Raw genomic sequence first — 18,907 nt, 5'->3', positions numbered from 1 at the left:
GATAAGCTCAGGAAACTTGTTCCTGTTAGCCCTACGGTAAGCGTATTGATCCAATTCCAGGGCATAATGCACCATTATCCGTCCTGGCACAGCGAGGGGTCCTGTACCAGGAAGGCTTCGTGTGGCGGCAGCAGACAAAGGAAACAGGGAGGATGCAGGAAAGAATAACGAAAGCGAATGGCTAGACAAGGTGTTAGATCATAATCGATGAAATATTATCCAGTTATTAAAATAATCAGGAAGGTGATAAATGTCAGAAGTTGGACTACGATAGATTAGAACACGGTAGGTCCGCAAGCCCTCAGGAGCTTTCCCGGGTGGCCCGAAACCACCCCCTGGGCAGGGGGCAGGGAGAGGCTGAAGGAGGTTGGCAGCAGCTTTAACAACGGCAAAGGGAACTTAGACACCAGGCTCGTCTTACGCAGCAGCAAGACAAATCGATCCCTGGACTCGGCCCCGAGACCTTCAGGTTATGAAGAGGCCCTGAGCGGGCTCAGTCATGTTTACGGTGCAGCCGTCTTCACCGCATCGCCGTCTCAGGGCTGTACCCTTGGTCAGCAGATCCTCCAAAGGGGGGCGGGGGTGAGGCGCCTCCGATGGCCCAGGTCCAGCTCCCTGGCCAGTCAGTGGTCACATCTTTTTGATGACGCTCCCCAGTAAATACCAATCAGCAATCAAAGGGCACAAGGAAACAAACGCTGATACGGCCACACGGACGGATTGCCCAAAACGAAATGCTCAGAAAAAAGCCAGACGCAGAAGACCGTATCCTCTACGGCTCCGTTGATAGGATGTTCCGGAACAGGCAAAACTCATCTACGGTAATAACAATCAGAACGCTGGCTGCTGGCACAAGAACAGACATAGAGATCAATGGAACAGAATAGAAAAATCCAGAAATGGACCCTCAACTCTGTAGTCAACTAATCTTTGACAAAGCAGGAAAGAAGATCCACTGGAAAAAACAGTCTCTTCAACTGTGCTGGGAACACTGAACAGCCACACGCAGAAGAATGAAACTGGGCCACTTCCTCACACCACCCTCAAAGCTACACTCAACATGGATGAAAGACCTAAATGTGAGACAGAAATCCATCAAAATCCCAGAAAACAAAAAACCAACCAACCAAAGGAACAAACAAAAAATCCTAAAGGACAACACAGGCCACAACCTTTTTGACCTTGACCACAGCAACTTCTGGCAAGACACGTACCAAAGGCAAAGGAAACAAAGGCGATAATGAACTACTGGGACTTCATCAAGATAAAAGGCTTCTGCACAGCAAAGGAAACAGTCACCAAAACTGAAAGACAACCGACAGGACGGGAGAAGATATTTGCAAACGACACATCAGATAAAGGGCTGGAACCCAAGATCCATAAAGAACTTGCCAAACTCTACACCCAAAGAACAAATAATCCAATCATGAAATGGGCAGAAAAGAAGAAACACATGGGTGTTATGCTATATGTTGGCAAGTTGAAGTGAAAATAAATTAAAATTTTAAAAAGATCTAAAAAGTGGACATCCCAGGTGGCCCAGTGGTTTAGTGCCGCCTGCGGCCCAGGGTGTGATCCTGGAGATCCAGGATCGAGTCCTGCATCGGGGTCCGTGTATGGAGCCTGCTTATCCCTCTGCCTGTGTCTCTGCCTCTCTCTCTCTCTCTCTCTCTGTCATAAATAAATAAATAAATCTTAAAAAAAAAAAAAAAGATCTAAAAAGTGGGAGGGCACCTGGGTGCTCAGTGGTTGAGCATCTGCCTTTGGCCCAGGTCATGGTCCCAGGGTCCTGGGATTAAGCCCTGCTTCGGGCTCCCTGCTCAGTGGGGAGTCTGCTGCTCTCTCTCCCTCTACCCCTCCTTGCCCCCTGCTCATGCTCTTTCTCACTCGGTCTCTCAAACAAATAAATAAAACTTAAAAAAAAATAAAATAAATAAAATAAAATGATGGAAAACAATTGGGAATTACAATATTGCGACCATTGTGTGTTTTTCCTAACTTTTAAAAATGTCCTTTAAAAAAAAATAAAAATAAAAAAATTTGATATCTGTCCAACAAATATCAGTGATGATGGAGAAACAGGTACTAGGAGGAAAGATGAGAGCAACTGAGGTCACCTTCCTCGAGTGGACAGCACAGTAAAGGGTCACTGGGCCACAGGCCTCCTATGTGAGCTCGCTGCAGGCAGGAAGACTGTCCCATTAATTTGGAGTCCGCAGGGCCAAGTACCACATTTGGCACAAGGTTGGGACCCTGTAAACATTTCTGAATAAATGTTCTGTGTCCAGGGAGAATCAAGAAGAAACGAATTTTAAAACAAAGCGCGGAGATTTAGGGCAGAGATGAGTGAGGTTTTGACTGTCATGATGATGAAGAAAATTCTAGAATGTCTCAGGTAAAACAATGCTAAGGGTATATTAGTCATCGTCCTCCATGTTCCTAGAGGAGGCCAGTGAGAGCTGGCGGGGTCTCCGGCTCCTCTCCAGGTGGAAGACTGCATGTCCACTACCCCTTCCGGGGGCCAGGGGTCAGGAGCACCCGTGTGTCCAGATACCTTCTTTGGGCGGGAGGAGGGGAGGGGACGGCCACCGCGGGGAGAGCCCCGGAGGAGGCAGCTTCCGCTCAAGACCGGACTTCATGAAGCTCTCAAGGCTCCCACTCCCAGCCCGCCCCAAAGGTCCGCTAGTGCAGCCCGAGGGGCCCGCTCACGCCCCAAACAGGGGGCAGGTGGCGCGCCTGCCCGCTGCCACGCACCCCTCCCCAGGAGCCTGCGGCGGTGTCCCGCCAAGGTGTGGGTGGCACTTGGGTCCTGCAGGTGGGCCTGGGGGGTTTTCGTTTTTCCTTGTCATGTGCCTGCAGTTTGTACGTGAACACGGAGGAGCTCCCGGGATGGGAAAACTACGACTTCTTTCTGTATCTGGGGTGTTGGAAGGATGCCAAGGGGTCCGTTCTGGAGTCAGTTTTCAGGGTCAAGTGACTTACCGTCCTGGGAAGAAGTTAAAACGTGGTGACTGAAAGGAAGGAAGGAAGAGGGGGGGGGAGAGAGGGAGGCAGAGGCCCTTTCCCGCCCCTCTCCCCTCCCTACTGAGGAACAGCGCCCGCCGAGTCCACGCCCGAATGCACGTCCCGCACCTGCGCGGGCACCAGGAGGGCGGCGCTCGTGCCCCGCCGCGGGCAGCAGGCAGCCCGGTGCCCCCGCACTTACCATGGTGGCTCCGCGCTCCACGTCCCGGTCACCGTCCCAGTCCGGAAGCTGCTCTGTGAAAAAAGCAGAGGGGCGGTTCCCGCGATGAGCGATGCGTCGCTAAAATCGCTGACCACGGTGACGTGCGGTTTGCTCAAAGGTGGGTCACCAGGGAAGGGCAGCGCCGTCCCCGCAGGCCAGCCCCATGGACCGCCGAAGGCGCCGCGGCCAGGTGGGTAGCAGGGAGGCTGCCGCGGACACCGGACACCGTCCCCGCTGCTCTGCAGACGCGCGTCCCCCGAGGGGACAGGAGGCCGAGGCCCCGGGGAGGGACGGCCACCGCCCGGCGACCCCCCAGCCGCTGCGCGCTCGGCCCCCGCTCTGTCCCCGCAGCGAGGCCGCTCGTCCCGGCTCCTGGCGTGCGGGCATCTCGGCCGGGGCTCTGGGCTGGCGGTGGCTGGCCTCGGGGGGCACCCGGTCCTGCGGGGCCCGCTCCCGTCCCGCACCTTCCGTGGGCTCCCTGGTGTCCCAAGAAGCATCGGGAGCCAGGGCAGCCCGCAGCAGCCTCAGGGCCCCTCCCGCCGAGCCCGCCCGGTGTCCACGCGCTGGCCGGGCCACCACCGAGCCCCAAGGGCTGCTCCTCGTGGCCCGATGCGTGGGGAGCCGAGAGCCGGGCTCCCGGGGACGCAGCCGCCACTTGCTCTGGGCCCAGCCCCGGGCTGGGAGGGCTCAGGGGCGCCACCTTCCCCGGCAGTCGGACGGAGCCTGCTCATCAGGGCACAGCCTGCGGACACGCTCTGCGGAGCAAAGTCTCCCTTTACTGTGCTTTCCACTCAAGGAAGGAAAATTCTAGAATGACTAAGGTAAGACATTGGTTTCTACACCGGTTTGGAACGTGGTGACCCTCCGTCATCTGTGGTCTTGGTCAACCGCGGTCCCGAAGCAGGTGGTCCTCCTCCTGACACCAGGTCAAAGGGAGACGAAAGCTGCTCCCAACGCCCACGTCCCCCAGCTCACTCCGCCGCGTGGCACCCCATGTACCCCCCCATCGTCATAAGACGGGAGACTACAGCATCACCAGGTGTCTCGAGAGAGGGAGACCCCATTTATATGACTTTTATTACAGAATATCGTTAGACTTATTATTTGTTCTTGTTGTTAATCTCCTACTAGTTTACAAATCAGACTTTCCCACAGGTACGTCTGTACGGGACAAAGCAGCTCGCGCACCGTTCCGGGCCACCTGCGGTTCCGGGCACCCGTCGGGGTTCCTGGAACACACACCCCTGGATAAGGGGGAGCCGCTGCGGATGACAACACCTAAGGAGGCCGGGAAGGAAAACTCCTCCCCCCAAAAAGCCGGCCGTTAGTAGAAATACTGCCAATCCTTTGACCACATCAAGAAGTGGAAAAAAATGCTTGAGCAAAACCTTCTGGAAATACTGAGAGTCATTATTCAACGAGCTAGAAATAACTTACTAAAGGGGAAAAAATGTATCCTGCATGAACACGGGGTACATCTACCAGACGGGACAGCCTGCCGCCCAAGTCCACTGATCGAGAGACAGCTGTCGGGTAGTCGTTACTTACCAGCACCAAATGAGTTTCTCAGTAGATTCTAGAAATGGGGACGCCCAGGGGGCTCAGCGGTTGAGCATCTGCCTTTGGCTCAGGCCGCGACCCTGGGGTCCTGGGATCGAGTCCCGCATCGGGCTCCCCGCAGGAGCCTGCTTCTCCCTCTGCCTGTGTCTCTGCCCCTCTCTCTGTCTATCTCATGAGCAAATAAATAAAATATTTTTAAAAAATTCTAGACATGAAAAAAAAAAAAAAAAAAAAAATTCTAGACATGGATGCTGGAAATGCCACCCCTTGATTCTTCCATCGGGTATTAACATGTAACGTTACCCCGCACTCATGCTTCCTGGTGCGGTGTCTGGCACCTGCTGAGGGGCGAGTCGCTCCCAGCACGGAGGGAAGGGGTCCCTCAGACCACCCCCTGCTGCGGGATCGCCCCAGGCCTCTTCTTAGACCGTGGGCTCCCAAAGAATGCCGGGCCCTTCTTCCGGGAGCTCGACCTCAAGGTCCTTCCACGTTGCCCTGCAGCCCGAGGAGCCGGGACTCTTTCTGGGGGTCCCTCCTGGGCCCCGCTCCCTTGGTCCGTCCATGCTCCTGTCTGGAGGCCGGCCTACCAGACCGAACGACGTCGCCGGGATCACAGTGACCCAGACTTTGTGCCGGGCTTGTAGAAGCTTCTTGGCCGCTTGCAGGTGGGGCAAAATAATGAGCAACCGTGCCGCGGTTTTAGGAAAAGGGCAAACCCACTCGGGCTTGGGCCTATGGCTCGAATGGCCTTAAATGCTCCAGGGCCCTTCACCACAGAGAGAGGGGGCCATGTGTTAGTGACGCCCCCCAAAATTCAAGGGTTACCCAGTCTGTGGATGGGAAGCTGCACCTGCTTTATGGGATCTGGACTCTACAACTGGGGTTCACAATAGGGCTCCTGAAAATTATTTTTTTAAGATTCTATTTATTCCTGAGAGACCCAGAGAGAGAGGTGGAGACCCCCAGGCAGGGGGAGAAGCAGGCTCCCTGCAGAGAGCCCGATGCGGGACTCAAACCCAGGACCCAGGGTCATGGCCAAAGGCAGATGCTGTCCCGGGGAGCCCCCGGGCGCCGCACACGGATCAAGGCCGTCCAATCCCGAGCACTACCTGAGCGGCTGCCGTGCAGGCAGCAGCGTGGCAGGTTCCTCCCCACTCTCCCAGAATTTGGAAAACAGGCAAATGAGATGGTTTCCTGAGCATCAGACTAGTGAAATCAGCCAAGCGCCCTCCAAACAAAGCCATGCAAATTCATTTCAGGGAGAAGGACCCGCTCCTGACCTGGGGGCAGCCCCTGAAGGGACGAGCGGGTTTGAAGCAGGGTCAAGCCATGTGCAACACCTGGACGGGCCATCGGGCACAGCCCCCAGGAGATGGTGACCTGGCCCCTGCTCTGATTCCACGACAGCCACACCCGCCCTGGCCTGGAGTCGGCTGCCGTGTGGCCCGTCCTCCAAGTCCCAGCACTACGGCTTCGGCTGCAGGTGTCGGCACTTGGGGGGGTGCGGGGGGGGGGGGCCTGTCCCCAGCGCCACCCCGGGGCCTGACCCACCTAGAGTGCGGGGGCCGGGCGTCCTCCCGGGGCGCTGCTCGTGGGGGGCAGGTGGAGCCCCCACCAGGGCCAGGGACGCAGACAGCCCCCGACAGCCCCCAACAGCCCCCGACAGCCCATGGCCCCGGCGGCCTCCACTCTGTCACCAGGTCGCCCCAGGCCCCAGGCCACACAGCCCGGCCCTTACCGAGGGATCTGCAGTCCTTGGAGGAGCTGCTCTCCGCGTCTCCCCCGGAGATCAGGAGATCACATGTGACGGAGTCCCTCCCCGGCTGTCCCTGGCCCTCGGTTTCAGTTTACACCCCACAGCGTGACACATTTACACTCTTCCACAGGGTTGCGGAGGGTGTGCCCGGGGCCCCGCCCAAGGCGCTGGCTTTGAAGGGCTTTCCAAACCCTGTGGAATCGGGAAGTGAATGCAACCCTTTGTCCTTGGAACTTAGATCCTTCTAAAAGTAAAGGAAGGTTGTTGCCCGGATGGGGTTTGAGTCTGGAAGAAATAAGCATTTTGTAGTTTTGTTGGGTTTTTAAAATTTATTTATTCAAGAGACACACAGAGAGAGAGAGAGAGAGGCAGAGACCCAGGCAGAGGGAGAAGCAGGCTCCACGCAGGGAGCCCGATGTGGGACTCGATCCCGGGTCTCCAGAATCATGCCCTGGGCCGAAGCTGGCGCTAAATCGCTGAGCCCCCCGAGGATCCCCCAGAAATAAGCATTTTGAGACACTTCCTCAAAGGCAGAGTGTGCGCGCTAAGGGGAGGCCGACAAACCAGCAAGCCGCCCCGCTAAGAATCTTCGGGACGGATCTCTTCCTACCCAATAGCGGGCAAACGACTTAGTGACAGTCTTTCGTCCAAATTTTAGCCACCAATTCGCAGTATTGTGGGGGACAATAATTTCAATCCACAAGTGATTTTATTTTATTTTTTAAAAGATTCTCGGGGATCCCTGGGTGGCGCAGCGGTTTGGCGCCTGCCTTTGGCCCAGGGCGCGATCCTGGAGACCCGGGATCGAGTCACACGTCGGGTTCCCGGGGCATGGAGCCTGCTTCTCCCTCTGCCTGTGTCTCTGCCTTTCTCTCTCTCTCTCTCTATCATAAATAAATAAAAATTAAAAAAATAAAATAAAAGATTCTCTTCATCTATTTGACGGAGAGCGAGCGAGAGCGGGCACAAGCAGGGGGAGCAGCAGCGGGAGAGGGAGAAAGTCCCCGCTGAGCAGAGCCCGACGCAGGGCTCGATCCCAGGACCCCGGGACCATGACCTGAGCTGAAGGCAGATGCTCGACCTGCTGAGCCTCCCGGGCGCCCCGACAAATAATTTTAAAGCTCCCCCTCCTCTGTCGCCCCCACAGGCGGCGAAGTCCGTGGGAGTGGCCCCCCACCCGGGATGCTGTGTCCCAGGGCGGGCGGGGAGAGGTGCAAGCGGCCAGCGCCCCTCCCGCCCGTGGCCCATCTGACCCGACGGCCCCCTGCAGCCGGGCCCTCGCCTACGCTCCATGAGCCACAGGACGGTCCCCAGCGCCAGCCCGGGCCGAGCTCCGGCCGCTCACCCTGGGCCGCACGACTGGAGACACGGAACCGGCGGCCCGAGCGCGTGCGGGGCGAGGGGCCGGGTGCCCGCCTCTGGGTGCCGGCCGTGCCTTGCCAGACACACGTCCCGGGGCGGCGCACCCTGTGGTCCCCATGGGGAAGGCGTCTGCTGAAGCCTGCCCGCCCCCCCCCCACTCCTGAGGTGTCAGCCTGCATAGACTCGTGCTCGGGTTTTCCTCAGCGACGCTCTCGGTCAGCTGAGCCGCTGGAGGTCCCAGGCCCTCCCGCCGGCCGCCCTCCACCCTCCGCCCTCCTGTCGGCAGCCGCGCTCTATTTTGTTGCTTTTGACCATTAAGCCTCTTAACTGCAGACAAACTGATTGGACTCCCCCCTCTGGGGCCAGTGGCGCAGACACAGGACGGCGGGGACCGAAGTGCTCACGCTCAGCGCCCATGCGACAGCTCACTGACGTTCCACACACACTCGCCTGCCCGCCCGTTCTGCAAAGGCGACGGGGACCGCTGGGTGCCAGGAGCCGCGGCCGATCGTGCGGCCGTGCCCCGCGGAGAAGGGCCCGCGCCCTGGCCAGCAGCAGGCTGCCGAGCCAAAGCAGCCCCGCAGGCCGCCCGCGGTGCCCGTGCTCAGCCTGCTGCCGCGGCCGGGACTCCACGAGGCCGTCCGGGGGGCCCGCAGCCTGTCCCCCTCCCTCGGGCGGCCGAGAAGCTGGCCGGGACACCTGCTTGCACGGAGCACCCTGCACCCGCGGGCATCCTGCTCCTTCCCCGTCTGGCCCACGAGGCCCGGCGCTGAGCACGGTCCCACGCGGTGCCCGAGGTCACCCAGTCAGAGGCGGCCAGCGCCCAAGGTCACGCAGTGGGAGGCGGCCGGAGCTGCTTTTACACACGTCTACGCAACCCTGGAGGCCTTTGTGTCCTATCGCACCAACGCACGTGTGCGAACGGGCAGGTGACAGCGCGAGGAGCCTTCAGAGGAACAAGGACTAAACCTGCCACCCGGTCCGTGTCCCCCGAGCGGGATGCGCTGGCGTCTTCCCGTCTTCAGCAAGCGGGTGAGGGCGAAGCCGGAGCAGGCTGCCCCGGGGGCCCTGGCGGGAAGCGCCGCTTGCACAGCCGGCCCGACCGGGGGCCCGACCGGGTGCTGGGTCAGGAGGCCGTCCAGGGGCTGGCAGCGGCGCCGAGGCCGCGGGGACAGCTGCGGGGGCTCGACGGGGCTCCTGGCGCTGCAGGGACGCCCCTCCCGCTGGCGCGGCCGCACACCGGTTATAGGCTCCGTACAGGAGCGTGTTACACTCTCCTCACACCCACCGGACGGCTCCTTCGAGGAAATAATAATGTGCAAGGACGGGGAACCCTCGAGTACCGCCGGCAGGGGTGGAAGAGGGCACGGCCTCTATGGAAACCAGTAGGACGGGGCCGGGGGCTCAGCGGTGGGGCGTCCGCCCTCGGCCCAGGCTGTGACCCCGGGGTCCCGGGATCGAGGCCCGCATCGGGCTCCCCGTGGAGACCCCGCTTCTCCCTCTGCCTGTGTCTCTGCCTCTCTCCCTGGTCTCCCGTGAATAAATAAATAAAATATTTAAAATAAGTAAATAAAAAAGTATGATACGGTCAAATCAAGGCTCCTAAAAAAGATGAACCAGCTTTTTCAATGTGGACGCAAATATTAAAGGAAAATTATCTTTTGGTGCTCATGTCAGATACGGGAAAACTAAGTATGTTTAAAATAATTTGGGTGTGTGAATCTCCGTCAAAGGTGACTCAGGAAATCTAAATACAAATGTTTCTGGTGGAAATTCAGATTCAGATGTCCTGTCAGTGTAAAACACTCACACCCGACTGTTAGGGCTCGGCTCGAAGACTAGGAAACAGCTCAGTATAGGGAGCTCAGTATTGCTTCCTATTGATTAGACGTTGGAATGATACTACTTTGGGTCCACTGCGTAGAGTGTAAAATTTATCATTAAGGCTCATTTCGCCTGTCTCTTTTGACTTCCTCGAATGTGACTACCAGATAATTGGAACGAGTGTGCGTGCCTCGCCCTTTGTACTGCAGACCACGCTCCGGACCCCCTGGGCTCGTCCGACAGTACTGAGCGTGGCTATCATCGAGCGCCTATTCTGTTACGCGTCAGTGCGCTCAACACTTTCCATGAATGACCAGATGATTTCTCTTTTATTTCTTAAAAAAGATTTAGCTTATTTATAAATAGAGACAGAAATAGCGAAGGAGAGCCGGGGCAGGGAGCAGAGGGGGAAGCAGGCTCCCCGCTGGGCAGGGAGCCCGATGTGCGGGCTCCATCCCCGGATCCAGGGATCACGACCTGAGCCGCCCAAGTGCCCCCAGATGGTATCTTTTAAATCCCACAAAAAATGTTTGTTCATCCACTTAGTACCTTCATTTCCCCATTTGTTAAATGAAGAAAGAAAACCCTAAAGTGGCCCAGGACAAAATGCTAGAGAAGAAGGTAAAAGGAATAAGGCCTCGGAATATTCAGGGGGAAAGTCCATTCCTGAAAATAATCCACTTAATTGTTCAGAAGCAAGGTTCAGGGAACTAGCGGTGCCCTCACTGTTCTGGTGAAGTAATGAGGCCTTCAGCACAGGGCGGGATGACGAACGTGGCAACACCAAGAAATCCTTTGGGACTAAAGACTTTGGCTGAGATGTTCTGTACTCAGCACATCACGGCCCAGGTTCATTTCCTCTGACCATCCCTTCCCTCCTTTTATTTTTTTAATGGTTTTAATTATTTATTCATGAGAGACACAGAGAGACACACAGAGAGAGGCAGAGACACAGGCAGAGGGAGAAGCAGGCTCCACGTAGGGAGCCCGACGCGGGACTCGATCCCGTGACCCCGGGTCACACCCTGGGCGCTAAACCGCTGAGCCACCCAGGGGTCCCCTCCCTCCTTTTACTGGATTCAAGTGATGAGGCATTTTAGATTTTGTAAAACAAACACATGCACTTAGGAAGGCTTACCAAATTCGTATCTAAATAGCATTCTTTTCGCTACTGTTTGGTTTCAACTGCACTGTTTCTGTGGGGTTTTTTGTTTTGTTTTATATTAATAAAAACAGAGTCCTCCAGCAGGAATCGCGCTAGAAGAAATGGAGTCTATCTGCAGAGATCATAAAAAATTTAGTATTACCACCTCAGGAAATATCACAGGAAGGATAAAACAGAAAATATGGGTTAGCTTTTTAAAAATAACCTTTATTCATTTTTTAATATTAAACAGCATCGATGTACATGGCCAAAAGTTACTTGGCTTACTCGTTACAGTTTTCTGTTTCAGCAACGGAATATAGCAACAGAAATTTAAGTCTGGTAAATTCAAATTAAGTTGTAATTTAATTTATATAGTAAAACTTATTATTGGGTTATTTATTATGATTTTATTTTCTGTTTTAGCAACCTCAGGGTTTTATGGTGGTAACAGGACAGTTGGTGCTACCTTTACCCCCTACTGTTAACCTCTCCTTCCCTCCAGCTGTTATTAAATTGTGTGATCTGATAAACTTGTTTCTTAACAAGCAGAATGTGGGTAGAGGAAAAAATTTCCGTTGCAATGCTAAAAATTATGAATCTTTCCACCGCCTATGAAGGAAACAATGAACTTTCAGAGAATCGTAGGGACTGAAGCCTTAGGCAATCCCCTATTTCTCTCTTTCATTTTATTTTGTAAATTAATCGACTTTATGCAGTGAGAAGGACATTTTAAAATAATGTAGACTTATGATCTACTGTTATTTCTATTTGTGCCAATCTTTTGGTTGTAGTCACAGTGTGTAGATGATTTTGTGCTGTGTTCTTTCCTCTTCATTTTTTGTACTCCACGCAATCACCATCTAGATCCCTTTACTGAATTACACTCTTTCATGACATGATATGTTAAAATTTATTCACTATTATTGCTTGCTTAGCGTTTTTAAATTTTTATTTATTTTCTTTTTTGGTTGTTCAGGTTTTTAAAGGCCATGGCTACAATCTCTACAATTTGCTTTGTAAGATATTTTATTATTATTATTATTATTTTGCTGTATTTCTTGTGATATCTGATACTTCTGAATATTTCCAGTTGTCCTCCAAATTTACAAGGACGTCCAAGGCCCAGCCAAGCCATAAGCTTGCTTGCTTTATTTATTTCTTTATAACATAACATTTGGGTGTAATACTAAATCTTATTATTGGTTTAACTTCCTTTTTTAAAATTAAAGTAGGAACACTGACTTTCCCTTTTTTCAACTCATATCCATATCCTCCTTTGTGTATTATCTGCATTTTTCACCCATTTTTAGCATCTTGGTGCTTTCCTAAAATTTATAGAAATTATTCCCATATTATAAAATTTAGTATCTTATATCTAAGGTGTATTATTAAGTATTTTACCAATTTAATATTATCCTTTTAATTCAGTACAGCCAAAATTTGGAAGAAACATTTTGAATCATATCTGGCCATCTTTTCCTTTTCCTTTGGGCTCCTCCTCTTATCACTTCAATAGTTGGAAAGTCTCTTTTTTGGTGAAATATTGATCACTGTGGAGCTGAGAGATAAATACATAGAGGTTCATTTTAACTATTCCCTCACTTGAGCATATGTTGGAAAATGTCCATAATAAAAACTTTCTTTAAAAGCATCTCTTTCGCATTTTGAGAGCAATCACTTGATTTTATTTCTACTAGTGTCTCCCCGCCCGTCTTCACGTTCCAGTCGAGGACAATCTCCCCGGGATGTTAGAGTAACTCATTTACTCTATGACTCATTTTGTTTCCCACCCACTAAACTTGGCCTCGCCCTCTTGTTCCCTAGGCACCCAAAATACCCAACGGCCCCGGCTGTCTGGAAAGGGCTAGAATTCAACGTAAGCAAGTTCCCCGGAAGATCCCAAGTAGCTGGAACTTCATTCCTACAAACTTACTTCAACCCTGACCCACCAGTAACACATGGTCAGGCGACATTTTGGGGATAAACTTAACAGCTGACTCTCCAGAGAAAGAAAACCCTGCTGTGTAGCCATTGCTTTGGCATGAATATTTGCAACGTGACTGATTTCAAATCACAATGTGATGTCACTGAGCCTAGAACTAGGACTAGGTAGGCAGTATTTCAAGACAAAACAGGCGTGAGTAACCACAGGAGCATACAGGATAATGAAAGGTAGTAAAATAATTAGGAAGTGATGCTACTTTAAATATAACTTATTTATAAACATATTTTAATATAATTAATTTATTTATTGCTAAGTTCATATAACTGAATTGAATCAGGTCACAAAACCCCTGAAAATGTCACAGTTACTCCTAATAGGCTGATGCAAGGACGCTCCGGCACCCACCGGAGACCGAGGAGTAGAGAAGGCACATTTTTAGAGAAAATTGTGATAAGATACACATGACGATGTTTACCATTTTAACCAGTTTTAAGCATATAATTCAATGGTATTTTTTTAAAGATTTATTTATTTATTAGAGAGAGAGAGCGCATGGGCAGGAGGGGGGCAGAGACAGAGAGAGGGCGAGGAGCTGCCTCCTGCTGAGCGGGAGCCCGATGCTGATGCCGGGCTCGAACCCAAGCCCCTGGGGCCCTGAGACCACAACCGAGGCGAAACCAAGGCCGGGAGGCTCAGTCGGGGTAGTGACCGCGTTCACGGGTCGGCCCTCCTCCCCCCCTCCGATTCCAGGACTCTTCTATGGGCCCAGAGCCCCGGAGCCCCCGAGCCGGCTCCCATTCTCGCCTGCCTCCCTCACCTCCGCTCCGGACTCGGACTCGGCTGTGGGCCTCTCGGGTGGCGCACGGGCGTGGCCTGGGGGGGCCGTGGGTGTCGCCGGCCCTCAGCTCCAGGGGATCCGCGGAGCCCCGGGGCAGCCGGGCCTGGCACCCGGGCGGTTCGCGCGGCTCGGTGTTGGGAGACGGTGGTTTGCGCACCCTCACACGCTGGGTGCTGGGTGCAAGTGCACACTCCTGGGGCCCTGGGGGCTCAGCGGCCGAGCGGCCGCCTTGGGCCCAGGCCGTGACCCCGGGGTCAGGGGATCGAGTCCCGCATCGGCCACAGGGAGCCTGCTCCTCCCTCGGCCTGCGTCTGCCTCTCTCTGTGTGTCTCATGAATAAATACATAAAAATTTTAAAAATGTTATAAAAATAGTAAAATCAATAGTGGAGTTCTCAAAGCCCTCACTGCAAACATGCATCACTCCGGGCAGAGCTGCGCGGCCCTGCTCCGTGTGCGGGACCCTCTGAGCTCCCGGCCGGCCCCCCTGCCGCCAGGGGCCCGACGTAGGCCACCCCGTGCGGGACAAGGCGGCCTGCAAATCCCAGACAAGGGCCAAAATCCAGGCTCGGCTGTGGCCTGCAGACTTAGGCCCCCGACACAGTCACTTAATTTGGCCTGACTTGACACGGGAGGGACCACTACGGGACGGGCTACGCTGCCCTGGCCCCACCTTCCCTCCGCATTAAGAGAACCTGCGGGCGTGCAGGGGTCGGGCCTCATCCCGGGAAGAAATAACAATCGGTCCAAGGCAACCCCATTCCAACGGCAGCTAACGGTTTCCAAGTGGCCAAGTGACCCCTTCAGGGTCAGAGACAAGAACAAACCCACCAAGAGGCTTTGGAAGGAAGACGCCCCCTCACTAGCCTCTGCCAACTTCCTTCTTTCTCTGGCCTTGGATGACGTCAGCACACTGTGGCTGCAACCGATCCTCATTACCATACAGACCATAAAGCACCTAACGTGATACCCAGGGAAAGGTCTCGAATTTCACTGTGCACAACAATCACCTGCGGAGGGTTTCTTCTAGGGGCACCCTCCTCTAGAGCTGGAGTCCGGAAGCCCTGGGGGGGGAGGTCACCTGCACAAGGGGCTCGTTTTGTGCAGGTTGAGCTCAGGGACGGCCTCGGTTTGCACATATTCCTTCAGCCCTCGGGGTGACACGCGACGCGCTAGGCCAGGGCCGCTGCTCAAGGAGCTGGCGCTGGGGGCCTCGGTGCAGGTGGGTCGGGGCGGCCTGGGTCGGGGGGCCTGCTTCTCCCTCTCCCTCGCAACCCCCCCCCATGTCAAATAAATGAAATCTTTTAAAAATCCTTGATATCTTTTAAAAATCTTTGTGTTTATTTTATTTATTCATGAGAGACACGGAGAGGCGGAGACACGGGCAGGGGGAGAAGCAGGCTCCCTTCGGGGACACAGGACTCGATCCCGGGACCCGAGGGCACTACCTGAGCCCAAGGCAGGGGCTCCACCGCTGAGCCCCCGGGGGGACCCATCTCAAACCTTTAAAAAGAACTGTTCAAAGGTGGTGGGTCAGGTGCCCACAGCCGAGGCCCTTAGTCCAGCTCAGACACAACACCCACAGGCTCGAAACAAGCAACGGGGCTTCAAAATGCCAAATTCCTAGGTCCGTTATTCCCGACACAGCAACCCATCCCAGGTCCTGTGAAGTCTAAGAATGAAACCCTTTTAGTTTAGACCCTCTATTCGGTCTGGGGGGGTCAAGCAATGTAAAACTACGGGGTGAATCCGATGTGACAGGTGTAATAAAGAGCTGTCCTTGACAATGGGGACGGCATCAGCTTTTACCACATTATTTATAATTTGCAGCAGGACGACAGGCCTAAGTTCCCTGAGGTCCCGTGTCTTTGTTAAGGCTCCAAGCAATCTACCCAGCGCGCATACGCTCATGTAAGTGTCTCTGAAGCTTCCTTAACTCAAAGCAAGGGCCGGGACACATCCAAATCACAATCATCCGGGGAACCGATTACATTCTCCTGGGCCCAACCCTGTCATACAGGGCGAGATTCTGGGGAGTGGGCAAGGGTCTGCACGCCGTGCACGCTTCCTGAGGAATCCCGATGTACCCCGAAGTAAGGAAGCTACGCCCTTAGAGGTCATCCCAGTTTGACCTTCTACCTTCACAGGCCCAGCCAAAGGGACTACACCCCTGCCCAGACACCTCTGCTGGGAAAGCTCCCCATCCCAAGTGCACCCAGCCCAGGGGACTCGAAAGCCACAACTCACGTTCAGTGGAGCCTGCCATCCACCCCGGCCCTGCCCGACACACGAGGAGTGAGTTCATTCTCCTGTCCACATGCCAACCCCTCAAGAATTTACGGCCATTGACAAGTGTCCCCAGGCCCACCTAGTCTGTAAAACAAGGTTAGGAACCCCACCTCAAGTTGAAATGAAGAGTAAATGAGTAGCCAAGGACGACCACTAATCCGATCCCTCCAGGTAGGACACAGCAGCACCCATCACACTACTTTGCAGTGAAAGCAAACCCTCAGGGGCTTTGTGGGGGGCAGAGCAAAGCCCTAAACCCCAGCAAAAAAAGTTTCTTGTTTTATATTAAAAAGGTATAAATTTGGTGGGGAGCAGGGGGTTCAGTGGGTTAAGCGTCTGCCTTCGGCTCAGGTCATGACCCCAGGGTCCCAGGATGGAGCATCCTAGCACCCGCATCTGGCTCCCTGCTCGGCGGGGAGCCTGCTTCTCCCTCTCCCTCTCCCTCCCCCTGCTTGTACTTCTCTCTCTGTCAAATAAATAAATCTTTTTTTAAGGTATAATTTTTGAATTCCACTCCAAAATGTATGATTGTTTTAGCATAAAAAGTGTTTTTGATCTCAAATATCTCGGTCAAATTGACAGCACGGCCCCTGGTTTACAGTAAAGCCTCAGCTGTTCCCGGCAGTGGGCAGAGCGTAGCACCTGCTCCTGCAGAACACGGGGCTTAGTGGACCAGCCGAGGACCCAGGTGGGGAAAATGAGGGAGGGGCTGGACAGACACACGGGGCCTAAAGGAGTGAGTCCGAGGACAACCCGGAGGCTCAGCCTTCAGATGCGGAGGGCCGCTGTGATTTGACTTGACCGTGTGTGTTAGTCTCTAACTCGCTTTCAGAGAAAAATTATCCCTATAACCAAATGTAAGACTATTTAGGAGGGAAGTTCTTAGAGGCCCTTGATGGAAAGTTCTGTGTGCCTGCGTTTCCCCAAAACAACACAGATCCGGCGTTGCCCAGGGAGGGCTGGGCTCCGGCAGTGAAGCAGGTGTTGGGTGACCGCGAGGGCCCATGTCACTCCTGTTCCCTCTGCCACCTGTCTGTCCTCTCAAGTCCCTGCAACTGAAGAGCTAGGGTCTGGCCATCACCAGGGTTGCCTACAACCTACAGAGGACGGGGATGTGTAACTTGGAGGGGGACCCGGTCCCTTCTGGAGCTCAGGGGACCCTGTTGGGACTGTGGGGGGTTCCTGCTGCAGCTCACCCTCCCCCGCTCCCTGAGCCCGACCCAGGGGGGAGCCGGGGCTATGGCGGGTGGCAGGTTCAGGTGGTGGAGGTGGTGACTGGAGTGGGCTCCTAGGTGTGGGGAATGGAGGGGTGAGGGGGTGGAGGGAGTGGAGGGGTGAGGGGGTGAGGGGGTGGAGGGATGGAATGGAGGGGTGAGGGGTGGGGGGATGGAGGGGTGAGGGGTGGGGGATGGAGGGGTGGGGGGATGGAGGGGTGAGGGGGTGAGGGGGTGGAGGGGGTGGGGGGATGGAATGGAGGGGTGAGGGGTGGGGGGATAGAAGGGTGAGGGGCGGGGGATGGAGGGGTGGGATGGAGGGGTGGAGTGGGATGGAGGGGTGGAGGGGCGGGGGATGGAGGGGTGGGATGGAGGGGTGGAGTGGGATGGAGGGGTGGAGGGGTGGGGGATGGAGGGGTGGGGGGATGGCGGGGTGGGGGTAGGAGGGAAGGGGGTTGGGGGGAGGACACTCGGGGCCGGCGGAGGCGCGGAGGGAGGGAAGGGCGGGAGACCAGCAGGAGGGAGCAGCTTTCTTAAAAGGGGAAAAGAGAGACTCGCGGGGCAACCTGGTCTCGGGCGAGCCTCGGGCGAGCCAGGTGCGGGGCTGGGCCTCAGCCGCTTCTCGTTCCCCCCGAGCCCGCGCCGGCTGCGGCTGCTCCTCCCCGACGGGGCGGGCGGGACCCGCTGGGCGCACCCCGGGCCGTCACCCCCAGCCCCCCCAGCCCCCGCCAGGCCCCCGCCAGGCCCCCTCCAGCCCCCCCAGCCCCCCCAGGCCCCCTTACCGCGGCTGCGGACACCGGCTGTGCTCGAGCCCTGCGGCCGCGCGGACCCCGCCCAGGCGGCCCAGGAGCGGGTGTGACCCCGGACGGACCCGCCCCACTCCGGGGTGGAGACTGAGCCGAGACCCGCCGGGCCTCTGCGCGGGCCGGAAGCCGTCCGGGGGGAGGCGCACCTGGGGCCCGCGGAGGAGGGGGCGCCCCAAGCCCGCCGACCCCGCGCCCCCGCCGCCCTGGCCCGAGACCCGGCTGATCGCCCCCGCGCGCCCCAACCCCACCCGGGATCACCGCCCTCATCCGCCCCCGCCCCCCAGGTGCTGGCCCCCCTCCGCCCCCCAGGTGCAAGCCCCCCTCGGCCCCCCAGGTGCTAGCCCCCCCTCCACCCTCAGGGCCTAGCCACCCCCGTCCCCCAGGTTCTAGCCCCCCCTCCGCCCCCAGGTGCTAGCCACCCCCGTCCCCCAGGTGCTAGCCCCCCCTCCGCCCCCCCAGGTGCCAGCCCCCCCTCCACCCCCAGGGCCTAGCCACCCCCGTCCCCCAGGTGCTGGCCCCCCCAGGTGCTAGCCACCCGCGCCCCCACCCCCAAGGTGCTAGCCCCCGCCCCACCAGGTCCCCAGGAGACACCATTGCATCCCTTAAAAATGAACAATTGGGCTACCCTAAAAAATAAAAAAAATAATAAAAGGGTTGGGACTGGAGCTGATCACCCAGGTCACCTCTCCTGGGCAAGGCCCGGGGCTCGCACAGCTGCCCTGCCGCCAGGTTGGGAGCCAGGTCCACGGCTGACTTCACAGGGTAGAAAGGCAGGGACACATTGGTGGCTCCCCCCCTCCCGGTTCCGGAGCTCAGGCCTGGAGCTGAAGCTCCGGAGAAGCCACAGCCGAGCCGGCTTCCTCCTCCGCGCTGTGCTGCCCTGGCAGGTACAGGCCCGTGCTGGGAACCGGCCTCCGCTTCCAGGGAGTCTCCCCTAAGAC

General features: G+C 56.0%; 1 protein-coding gene across 2 annotated transcripts in view; it reads right to left on the bottom strand.

Annotated features, from left to right (window-relative positions):
• The window catches only part of ANXA4 (annexin A4), a 47,008-nt gene extending 28,980 nt beyond the window's left edge, over positions 1-18,028 (bottom strand). The window contains exons 1-2 of one of the 2 annotated variants that reach the window (XM_072746165.1): positions 17,943-18,028; positions 3,206-3,258 (exon numbers count right to left, since the gene is read on the bottom strand). In XM_072746165.1, the coding sequence (XP_072602266.1) occupies positions 3,206-3,208 (3 nt within the window). In that variant the 5' untranslated portion in view covers positions 3,209-3,258; positions 17,943-18,028. Of the gene's footprint in view, positions 1-3,205; positions 3,259-6,524; positions 6,692-17,942 lie in introns of those variants that run through there. The other variant, XM_072746166.1, reaches the window with a different exon arrangement.
• Between the last annotated feature and the right edge of the window lie 879 nt (positions 18,029-18,907).

The sequence above is a fragment of the Vulpes vulpes genome, unplaced genomic scaffold, assembly GCF_048418805.1.
Source record: "Vulpes vulpes isolate BD-2025 unplaced genomic scaffold, VulVul3 u000000657, whole genome shotgun sequence".
NCBI lineage: Eukaryota > Metazoa > Chordata > Mammalia > Carnivora > Canidae > Vulpes > Vulpes vulpes.
This window is presented reverse-complemented; position numbering and strand designations above follow the sequence as displayed.